We start from the raw sequence: 12,109 nt of genomic DNA, 5'->3' as shown, positions 1-12,109 counted from the left end.
TTTCCTCACTTCATGGAAACCAGAATGCAGCCAGATGGCATAATTTATCTTTTTTATGTTAAACAACACGTGGAACAGGAATGACCTTCTGAAGTAAAGAAATGCTTAGATAGGGAAATGAGAAAAACTTGCATTTGCTGAGACTTGGGAGATCTGGGTTGAATTAGCTCTGTTCACCCCTGGAGCCTGAGCATCCTTAAATAAGCCCTTTATTCAGTGTTCAATTGCAAAACATGAAAGACCCTTCCTCTGCAATGTTGTCTGCTTCAGCATTAAAGGAATGTTATCTTTACCACAAACCCACCCTGGATGCATGGTAAGGCAGACAGAGGGAGTGAGGGTCGGTCTCCTCTAGCTGTGTTCATACCATTGTTGTAACACTTAATGCTGAGCAGCGAGAGCTTGATGAGATCATATGCAAAGATAACTTCAGATTATTATTAGAAGTTTTATGTCATGTAAATGACACATGGACAAAGAACAGTAATGGCAGAAGAGAACAAGTGTGCCAGTGGTGTTTTTAGGGACCACAAGAGACTATTTAAGAGGAGGTGGAGACACTTAGGCCCAAACAAAGTGAGACATTTTCCAACAGAAGACAGTTTCCTGCAGCCTTGTCACTTCATATCAGCAGTGATTGAAATGGAAATTGAGAATGTTTCTTTTGCTATCACAATAGCAGCCAGTGGCAAAAGGCAGATGTAATCAAGAATTATGAAATGAGACATCACTTTTCTTAAAAACTCTCATTTTAATCAATTTACATCTTAATTTACATGAAGTGAAACTTTTCCCATGTTGCTTTTTTCTGTTTCATTTCATATTGTGTTACTCCCTGATCACTTTTATAAAAGCTTTACTTAGTCTATCAGTTGTTATTCTTGCTAGATAGCTCCCAAACCAAATAAACATTAAAAAAATGACATGGAGTGAGAAAAACTGGTGCAGAGAATAAATAGCAAGACAAAACTACGTGAAAATATGTCAAGGGGAATATGTCCCTCAAAAACTGGGACAATTCTCCCACCTCTGAGATGGTTAAATTTTTACTTATGAAGTATTTCAGCTGAAAACTTGTGTGGTCTAGCCAGTGTCTGCAGAGAGGTATAAAATTGTCAGTAAAAAGTAATCAAGATAATTGGAAAGTAACCAAGACCACGTGAGATGTGTTAAAGAGCCCCCAGACCCCTCTCAGCTGTTCAGAAGTACATATTAGATGTCTGAGTTTTCAAAAGGAGTATTGGGCTAGGGCTTTGGAAGAACTGCTGTCCAGCTGATGCGCTCTGGGAACAAGAATTGGGAAGGATGCTGTTGCAGGGCTTTTGTTATGAAGAAAGCTGCATTAAAATTGGGGGAGGGGGAGGGGAGCAGGGGAGGAGTGGGGAGGAGGGGGTAATAATCAAAAAAAACCCCAGCATTGACTCATGGATTTGAAGAAGGATGATGCTAGGCAAATCCATTAACATTTGGACATATTTGCAAATGCTGTACCTGTTAGCTCAAGATAACTGCAGATTTATGTTGATTTGTGTCACTCTGACTTTAGAACTGCCCCAGAAGAGCAAGCCTTCAGTCACTCACCATGAGTTCTGGTCCTGCAGGGTCAAGTTTGAGTAGCAGTAAATGAAGCAAGACCCTGATCTAACTGAAATGCTTTGTGGAGCACTGTGCGAAATCCTTTGCTGACAAATGTGCTATACATGTGTGGCTGAAATATAAATACTGACACACATCTTGAAAAAAGACACAGAGATCATGTACTTAAGGGCACAGTGACAAAGAGCAGAATAATGAGGTGGCAGGGAGAAGTCTGCCAGTAAAAAGCAAGTTTCAGTACTTGGCTGCATGATCATCTGTGGATACTTGCACATATGCTTTTTTTGTAGCATATATGCCACCACTCTGTTGATGGTGGAATACTGAACATCACAGATACCAAATAGAAAACTGAATGTATAGTTAAGCTGCATATTGGGGTTTTCCTCTGTGCCTTTGTTTTAGGAGACCTTAAAGGAGGAGCAACCAGTAAGGTCTGGATTACAAAAACAATGTGCTGCTATTGCCCTGAAAAGCCCCTACATAACTGGAAAAATGACTGCCAGTAGACCATATCTAGCCCAAGTCCAGCTGGCACTGTGCTTGGCATATCTGCACAGAAGACTCGTATTTTAGTTGAGACAGTAGAGTTGGGGCTGCTCTTACGACAAACAGAGATCTAAATAAAGTTTTAAAATGTGTTTCAAGGAAGATGAGAACAAAGCACTGCACTTCAGGCAAGGATGTCAGTTGCCCAAATGTGAAATGGGTAATGACTAGTCCTCCAGAGGGTGAATATGCTAGCAAAAAAGAAAGCTTCATCCTGGTATATCTGTGAGGGGCTGTCCTCAGCAAGACACACCAAGCAATCATAACTCCATTATAGTCAACAGCAACAGAACTTGCATCTGGCCAGAAAAGCAAGAGCTATGTGCAGAGCTTGGAAAAACCTGGTTTTTCTAGTCAGAGAAATGGGGAAGATTTAAAATCTCACTGCAAAGAGGAAGGGAAGAAACTCGCCTCCATGGCCCTGGTGGGAGGACAAGGAATGAGGGAAGGACTGCTCAGGAGGTTGCATGGGGAGGGAGCAGTGTCTCTGCCTCTGGGATGTGTGCACAAATATCTGTCAGCAGTGGATTAGTGAGAGATGCTTTGGACTCCTCAAGGTCCCTGTCAGCCCAGTTTCAATGGACATTTCTCTGCATATGGAAGGATATAAGAGCCAGACTGGAGTTTTGGTTTAGCAGGTACAATTACAGTGTCAGTATCTCTGATGTCGTCTTCTTTTGTTTCATCTTTGTCTTAGTGCAAAGTGCTAAATGATTGCCTTGGCCAGATTTGTTGCATACTCTGGGGCTGTATTTAGTCAAAGTTCAAAATAAGCAATTACTTTTGATAGTAATAGTAAGTACAGACTGACATAGGAAGATTTAACTGATAACAGTATGTTAATTATTTAAACCAACTGTGTAATTTGAATGAATACTTCTTTTCAACACTGTCCACTAAATGTCTGATATTATACAAAGGTCTGGGCCTGAAATTCAGTCCGTACCCTAGAAATGAGCACAGACAGAGCTGAATCAATCATCTCTGGGTGTACAGAGAAGAGAGCAGAGGGAAAACCTATGCAAACCTAGAGGGCCCAACTTCACTTAATGCTACTGCAAGCCTGGACAGTCCGTCACCACTCCACAGCTGCCTACATATCCCCATGAAATGAAAGTGAAATATGAGCATTTTTTTCTTCATTTACCTGCACACTGGTTTTGGAGCTGGCCCAGCTCCGGAGGGATTGCACTCCTGGAAGATGTAGTTACACAGCAGAGACTCAGCAGCCGGTTGGCAGAATGAACTCACCATTTTCAGTTCAGTCCAGGCAGTGTGCACAAGCAGCTCTTGGGTCTCCTCTGGGTCAGCATAGGAGGAGTTGAAGAAAACAAGAGCATTCTTCGCCAAGATAGCACTGCACACCTCACCTCTGTAAGTGCTGCAGTAACCTGCATCACCCTTGTACAGCTTGCTGTTGAGGACAAGAGCATACACACATAGAGTAAGCTCACAGCCCTAAATAGCTGCAGTCTCACAATGCCTAGGCTCTGTTTCTGAATAAAGTGGAATGTGTAAGGCTAACAGAGGGCAGAGGAGACAGCAGACAGTTATAACCACTAAAACCAGCTAATATATTCCAAAAATGAAACTTCTGCAAAGTACCCTGGTGTGAGCCCTAGTGAGTTCCAGGGATGAGGATCTGGCCAAGTGTTGTGAACTTTATAAAGTGTGCGAAAGACTGAGAAATCAAATACAACCATGGCCTAGCGTGGCCGCTCACCCTCTCCCTAGGCCCAATGGGAAACCATTTTATTTTCCCTGCAGTAGGCGTCAGCCATGCTTCTTTTGCAGCCCTGTTATAACTCAGGGTTTTTTGCTCTGCTGTCTAACAACTGTTTAATTTAGGATGGATTTGATGAGCAAGAGCCAGAAAAGTCCAACCCAACATGTGCCAGGGAATTTTTCACAAGGTCAGACCAAACTCCTGCCTGCCCCTCCTCAGCTCCTGCACCCCTCCTGACGCTGCCTCACTTCCACACGTGTTTAGGTGGGAGACACAGAGAGGAGGAAGGCACAGGTCTCTGAATTTTTCTTCCTGGTTCTTCCCTGCAAGGTCCGTCTTCTCCTCTCCTAACCATATCTCCCACATTGCAAACTCCTGTCACAAAGGATGGAGACAAAGCTATGCGGGAGCAATAAAAAGCACAGTAGGTCCAGCTCATTTGAGGGCCATTTGTTTATCTTTCCTGTGATTTTTGCATCTAGGAGATCCCTCCCTTCTTCCCCACAGCCATGAAAATGGAGCTGCAGGGCAAGGGAGGTGCACAGGTCAGCTGTAGCTGTAGCTGCCACAGTCACCCAACAGCAGCAAGGTCTGTGGGTGAGGAGGTGCCCTCTGCCTAGGCAGCCTGTGGGATGCAGTGTCCTTGGCGTGGGAGGGAAACCTGGGATAACAGACTCCCTGTGTGTGGGGGATGGCCAAATGGGGGATGGCCAAATGGGGGAGGGAGGAGGGCGGGGTGCAGCTGTCCCCACTGCTCATTTGGTCAGTGTAACTGGGGTCAGGGAGTTCAATTCACAACATGCCAACCATTTGGAGCAGTCAACAGAGCTATTTGTATCTTTGCCTTGTATTTCTTTCCCCTGCCGAAATAATCACCCATTGTTAACTCTGGGTTTTCTTGCTGTTTTTTCTTCAGAAAGCTGGAGATACATGGACAAGGAATTACACAGTATGGTCACATTTCTGCTTTTCAAATGCTGCTCTTTACAGATGACACTCCCTGGCCCTGTTTCAGCTACTATACTTTGGGTTCCATTTTTTTTAAATTATATTTTTTTCTATTTTGCGTTGGCTAAAAAATACAGGAAGGCACCAACCCCTTGAGTTATTACCAAAATGGCAGTGATGCTGTGACACCCTGCATCATCCCAGGCTCCATGGACACGCCTTCATGTGACACAGGTGTCCCCCAGCATGCTGCACCAGTCTCACAGCCCAAGACATCACTCTGGTGTACAGCATGTTGCCCCAAAGCAATGCAGTGCCCCCAGCACCCTGATAGAACTGTTCTTGGCATGCAGGTTCATGTTATTTACATTTTCCAGATCATACCCATTGTGCTTAATCTGAAAGTTGCTATGGAGAAGTAGCAACAACGTTTTTCTCACACTGCCTTGTCGCAGAAAAGGAATTTCATGCAGTGAGTGTTGAGAACATCTGTGGGACTGAAGGGCTCAGCATTTGAGCACTGTTCCCATGCCTGTCACACCTTCACAGGTGCAGGTGTAAGGCATAGGTCTGCCATCATCACTGGGGGTCACTTACAGACTTCCTGAATCAATCTAGCAAGCCCCTGTAATGGAGAGGCCTTTGCAGTGGGCCTGTGTCAGCAGACTGGCAAAGCCATCTGCTCAGACTTTCTCAGGCCCTGCTGATTTCTCTGAGGGCCAGAAGCTCCCAGCCCACCTCCCAAGCTAACCCTCTCTTTTCCTTCCAGAGCGATCTGCCACTGCAGCATGTAAAAATATGGTAAAACCAAAAATCCAGCTAAATTGTTCAAAAATTATTACACAGAGGTGCATTTCTCATCACATATAAGTGGCTTTACCATTCATAACTGCTTGGAACAAATTTAAACTTCTCTTGCCCTAACCTGGTCATCACCAAACCAAATTACATTTACTGACTGCGTATATGCAGGAGTTTAACTTGCAGTTAAGCTTTGCCATGTAAATTTATCAGGTCAAGAGAAGTTGTGGATCTGTACCTGTGAACAGAATTTACTACAAAATATTCTGCCCGCTACCATATTTCAAACACCCTTACTGTTGTGTGATCCATTGCTTGCTTGATACAAAATCATCCTTATCTACCTGAGCTCAGTCTCCAATTATGCCTCTATAAAGGAGCTCAGTGTTCCCTTCAGGTGAACCTCATCTGCATGCCTGGCATACAGAAACCCTCTCCCTTTATTTGAGCCAAACTAACCAAATCCCCTTGGTTCATCATTCTTCTTCTCCCTGGTCCAGAAAAAACTTCCACAAAGCCACAGAAAGTCATTCTTACCTCCACTCTGCCGAGAAGCACCAAATCCAGGAATTGTGATGAACCAGGAGAAAGAAGAAATGGAAAAGATATCAGTGACACTTCATTGCTCCCTCTGAGATGTGTAAGTTGGCATTTCCATGATAGGAAATCTATCTGAGAACGTAAACTCTCTGAAAAAGAATGCATCTAAATTCTGTCCATTTTTTTGTACCTTCTTGTGGGGAAGAAATATTGGGCAACACTGGATGCTGTAAAGAGAGAAGGAATGAGGAGGAGGAAGTGCATTGTTGACTGCAGTGCCAGCTGAAGTGGACTGTTGCACCCTAAACTCACATTTTTACCGTGATCCTTTGGGTCCAACATAACTAGCAGGTAGCACCCTCTGTTTAAACTACCCATGTACTCATTACTTCAAGCAGCAGCTGTAACAGGCAAGAGAAACTAGGGCTGGAGATGCAGCACTGTCACATGACGGTGCCCCCAGCTTGCCAGTGCCACAAGGAGCTGTGCCAGCCAAGGACCAGGACACCTCTGCCCTGGGACTCTTGTGAGATGGAACAAGGCTAAGGCAGACTCCTGATCAGGTCTAGGAGGCTGTTCCTCTCCTGCTGAACACAGACAGCCCAGAGGAGAGCAGTGCAACCCCTCCCACCAGCCCAAAGCACCTGCCCTCCCCATTGTATTTGTAGCACCTGCCCTCCCCACTGCATTTGTGGGACAGAGACTTGCCTGGGCTAAAAGCGGAAGTTGAAAAATACAAAAACGTACAGTTGAAAAATACAAAAAGTACAGAAGTTGTGAAATATAGCATCAAGTGCTGAGCCTCTTACAAGGCAGAGCTTGCTGCTAGGTTTCAATGCCCAGTATAAGAAAGAGCATGGTTATTTTCTCAACAAAGAAGCAGCTAAGGCACAGAGAGATGAACAGGTGCATGCCTGGTTAAAAGCAGGACCAGGGCTATCATCCCATATCCTGTGGGATTGCTCTTTCCTCTAACTACATCTCCCTGACTGTCCAAAGAAGGAAGGCACAAGATGCCACCTTTTTCTCTGTGTGCCAAATGTTGTTAGCTAGCTCTGACCTTTGGTATTTCTTCCCTTTGGAACATCCTTTTCACATTTAGGAGATGTCTCTGGAAGCAGAGATTACTCCAGGCAGGGTGGGATACTACTCTGACAGCAACCTCCCTGCTTTCTGGATGCAACCCCCTGTGAAGCTAAACTGTTCAAAGCTATTTTCACTTTGCTGTTAGGTGATACCAATGCTGGGTCATGGCCACGACTTCCTTCACATGGATGAATTTACCAAGTGCACTTCTGGGACACAAAGTACAAGACAGCATCAAACATTCAGGAAATGACAGCTGTGGCAGTTTCCAAAGTGTAAGAATATATGAGGAAATAGCCTGGTGGGGGATGCACTTGTACTCAAATTTAAGCCCCCGCACACCATCAGCTCTCCAAGGCTTTCCCTCTTCCTCCAGAGTACTTTACACCCCTTTCTTCTCTCCCAGCAGAAAAGCTAAGGCTGTGATTGCAAGAGTAAAAAACTAATCATCCCTTCTCTCCCCGCCTACCTGAAATGCTGATGGTTGCTGCTGCTTTTGCGGCTCCAAAAGTTTTGCTGTGTTTGTTCGTGGCAAGGCAAGTGAACAGGCCAGGTCGGGTGACGTACACCTGCAGTCTGGAATCAACCACTCTGTCCTTGACACTTTCCATTATAGACCCTGCAGAAACCTAAAAGAGTGAAAAGCCCCGTGCAGTGATATTTCCAACAAAGGGGAAAACAAGCAAACTAAGGTAAAATCTAAGAGGTACAGCCCTAAGCATTTAAATTAGCAGAGAAAGATGTGGCAAATAGATGGAGGTGGCAGAGAGCTAAAGCCACTGGGGTTACTTTTGTGCTTTTATAGCAGCTGACTTCACAGACAAAAGTAAATGTTAAATGTCTCTCCTATTTCACACTTCCGCAATATTTTTGCAATTATTTGTCAGTTCCAGAGGGCCACAGCCACAATTTGGCTCATGTAATTTATCTGGCTAATTACTTCAGGACTTCTTGTAGTAGATTGTTTGCCTCTTCATGCCTTAGCAAGGAAGGGCACAAGGTGACTTTGTGGACATCCGCTAGACAGAGGAAGAAAAGAAAATAGTTTGGAAGTCATTGATACTGGATTAATATAAACCACTGCCACACTTTCAAAGCAGTCATGAGCAAAGAAAGTGCTATGGCTCCAACGCTTCTGCAAATATCTCATAGATTTTTTATCTCACAACTGGAAATATGGAAGGGGCTGCAAATGTGGTGATTTTGGCCAGATCAGAAATTCCCAGGTAAATGAGCTTGGAGCCTGCTAATTTTGGTCAGTTGGGCTTGATTTCATCAAGTCTTTCTTACTCATATGGAATTCATTAAAGTAGGAGGGCATGGTACAGCAACTTTGCAAGGGCAATAGGAAGGAGCAGCATTGCCTGCTTTAATCTTCATACTGAGAGGAAGCATTGAATGTAATTCAAATGAGATGTGGTTAACTGTGGATCCCAGAGGTGTGACCTGACTCTAAGAACAGTGATAATTGTCTCCCTGGATCCATCTCAGCAAAGCACTCTACCTATGCCTCTAATTGAGAAGACAGAGATATCAATCTGACCTCCCAGAGGGTTGGTAGAAATGTGCTTTCAATGAGATCTTTCAATGAGATGAAATACCCATATGTATTAACAGCTATAATTGAAAAGCAAGAGGGAACATATCAGTGCTTTATCACATCTTTTGTAAGCAGATTGTATCCTCTCTAAAAAGAAAATGCCAAAAAGAAAATATTTGTTTTGCCTCACTCAAGTTCAACTTGGAATTGTGGTAAGAGAATGTGCATGGGAAGAAATCAGTAAATAATAAGACCAGAACAGATTGTAAGTGTTGCACCAGGTATGCCAGTCACTGTGCTAATACAGGGGTCAGTCTTCTCTCACTTCTTGATCTTCAGACCTTGGGTGTACCATGTCTGGCAGCACTGAACTGTGCCTGGTGAGCACAGGGAACTTGGATTTTTTGTTACAGCTTGGACGCAGAAGGAAGGGGTTGCTCAGGTAACTGCAAGCAGTATGTACCATATACCACGGAAAATCACAGGTGAACATGTAGGGTAGTGGTGCCTAGGATTTCCACACTGGCCAGCTGTGGTTTTCTCTACCAGGAACCTCAAGATATCCCCTTTAATTTATTCCCTTCCCTTTTCAAATACATTTCCTGAGATTTTGTTCCCAACAGATCTCTTTTTAGCCCTTAAAATACCCCCTCAGCCACCACCAAACCAGAGACTTCTTCACATCTTCACACCTGCTTCATTTATTCTTTGGAGTGTGAGAAATCAAATTATAAGGCCCATGATGCCCTGTGGTGTGTAGCAAGAGGAAAATGAATTGTATTTCTATTTAGGTAGGCAAGGCAACTGCTGCACAGAGAAGTTTCCATCCTTCTCTTCAAGGGAAGTTCAATAAGCTCAGCAAGAATCCCATTCTTTAAGCCTCAGGACAATTACAGGTCAGTGTTCAGAGACCATAATGCCACAGGAATGCTGCATCTTCTGATGACTCACTGCTGTTGTGAACCAGCCTTCAAATGCACGATCGACGGTCCACCCACTTCCTGATGGCTTTCCCAGAAACAGGCTCTCATTAAGGCCTCCTTGCCATATTTAAAATGAGGCAATTTGGACCACTACCCTCCTGGGACTGGGCTATGCTTTGCAGAGCAGGGATGGGGCAGAGCAGATATGACCAGCCAGGCAATGGCCCCAGGCAGGGGTTGAACATCATGTCACACACAGGGCTCCACACCCAGGGATCCACACACAGAGATCTGGGCAGAGCACAGGTCTGTGCTCTGGAAATACTCTGCCCCTGCCAGGTACCCCAAATCCCTGCAAAAGGTTTCAATCCCAATGGGAAAGAAGTCAAATAAACACTTGCAGTTGTCTCAAATTAACTTCTGTCAAAAACCATGTCAGAAACCACTGAGGATCCACAGTTCTCTGCAGAGGTTGATCTGATCCCTTTGCTGTTCTCCGTACCAACCTTGAGAGAATATTAGCCCTAATCAGACTGGAGCACACCATAAGGCTTAGAGGAGGTAAGGAAGGCAAGACAGCCTGCTGAGTAGCCCAGGGGCCTTAATAACATATTTTAATATGTGGAAAGAAGGAATACAGACCAGGATGGTGATAGACCCCTGAAGTAAGGAACTTGAATAAGAGGATTTATTGGTCCTGTTGGGCAAGCAAATCATGAATGGTCATGGTCAGCCTGTGGTCAGAAGGACAGGAGGTCAGTGAGGAAGGGTGGATGAAAATTGCCAGCCTGTAGTCAGAGGATGCTCCATGTGCCTCCACAGCATCACACCCTGGGGCTCACATGCTTTAAAAAGCTGTTGAAAGACCACAGAGAGTATAAAACACCTTCACCCCACCCATAAGAAGACTAGAGGAAACCCATGGCAGGCTCAGGCTGCAGAGCTGCTGCAACTGTGGTGCACTGCTCACTCCTGCAGAGGCACTATTGGGTATCAAGCAGCTCTTCAGTTCAGCTGAAGTGAAAACATTGCAATAGCCTACACACAGGCATGAAAACCATACAAATTCAAAGCAAGCACCTATTTTAAATGGTCGGGATCATTAAATCATGGAACAATTTCCTGTGAGATATAGTGGGTTTGCATCTCTTGGTGCCTGGCACTGAAGGAGTGTGTCTTTCTTGATGACATGCTTCTAGCCAGAAACAAATCGGTGACATACTTCATTGCATCACCTAGGTTAGTCTAGAAAACTTTAGGTCTATTCTCTTCTGCAAATATGCTGTGGAAATATGGCTATTTTACCTTAAGACAGTTGGCCCTATCTAACTCCTTGGTTTTTGTTATTTTCTCAAATAAGCAATTTTGCCATATTTTTGTTACAACACTAGAAGAACAGAAAGGGAAGATAGCTGCAGAAACACTTAAACCCACAATAAAGTCCTAGAAACCCTGGCTTGGAGGAAGGTTGAAAATGTCTAAACCACCCTGCAGCTTGGGCTTTCCAGATCCTAAAAAATTCACTCATGTGACACCCTGAAGAAGGGGAGAGTGTTTTTCAGAGGAGAAAGCTGGAGCAGAGAGGTGAAGTGGACTCAACTAGATTGCACAACAAGGTGCTAAGTAAGGCAGGAATAGAAACCACTGGTGCTGGCTCCCAGCCCTGCATTTTAATCCCTGGGCTGTGCTTCTGTCTGCTAGAATTGCTCTAGGGCCAAAAGCATGAAAAAGAGGCACTTACAGCTTTCCCATTTTCCAGCCAGGTGACAGTAGGGACTGGAAGGCCAGTTGCCGTGCACCGCAAGGTCACCACAGAACCAAAGGTGATATTTTGGGATTCAGGAGCCTTCAAGATTCTGGCAAACACTGCAAGAGAAGACAAAGGTGCTAGTTGAACAGTAATGTAAAGCTGAGTCTGGTGCTGGCATGGGGGTGCTCCCTCCTCAGTATGTCTTGATATAAGCCACAGCTCCATGAGTAAAAGAAAAGAATAGCACAGGCTTCCCAGTTAGTTTTGAGAGAGGGATGAGAAGGAGAAAGAAAGTGATCAGAGTGGTTACATTACAGACCAAAATTTTACCTCTGGAAATTTCCACATCGATTCAATGTAGAGAAGGTAATGTGCAAGAAAACCAAGGGCAAACTCATCAGTAGCATGCAAACGGAACAGCTTACAGCAAATACCCAAAGTTACCATGCTGCCCTGCCAAGGGTGACCTCCTGCAAAATTTGCTCAAAACCATAGAGGAAGACTATCAACGTGGACGCTCACCATGAAGGTTAAGGGTCAGACAAACTCCTCAGTCTGATCGCAGTGATTAGGACTTGCCATGGAGTGCCGCAAACAGCAACATTTTCATTGCCGAGACAAGCTGCCCTTAGGGAAGAGAGTCTAACATC

General features: G+C 44.5%; 1 protein-coding gene across 1 annotated transcript in view; it reads right to left on the bottom strand.

Annotated features, from left to right (window-relative positions):
- MUSK (muscle associated receptor tyrosine kinase) overlaps positions 1 to 12,109 on the bottom strand; it is a 53,929-nt gene that overhangs the window by 18,622 nt on the left and 23,198 nt on the right. Inside the window, exons 6-9 of the mRNA XM_027709036.1 lie at positions 11,451 to 11,575; positions 7,716 to 7,875; positions 6,158 to 6,164; positions 3,293 to 3,559 (exon numbers count right to left, since the gene is read on the bottom strand). Coding sequence (XP_027564837.1) covers positions 3,293 to 3,559; positions 6,158 to 6,164; positions 7,716 to 7,875; positions 11,451 to 11,575 — 559 coding nt within the window. The remainder of the gene's footprint in view (positions 1 to 3,292; positions 3,560 to 6,157; positions 6,165 to 7,715; positions 7,876 to 11,450; positions 11,576 to 12,109) is intronic.

Source organism: Neopelma chrysocephalum, unplaced genomic scaffold (genome assembly GCF_003984885.1).
Source record: "Neopelma chrysocephalum unplaced genomic scaffold, ASM398488v2 Primary Assembly neopelma1_96671, whole genome shotgun sequence".
Taxonomy (NCBI): domain Eukaryota; kingdom Metazoa; phylum Chordata; class Aves; order Passeriformes; family Pipridae; genus Neopelma; species Neopelma chrysocephalum.
Note: the sequence above shows the minus strand (reverse complement) of the source record. Positions and strands in the feature narration are given on the sequence as shown.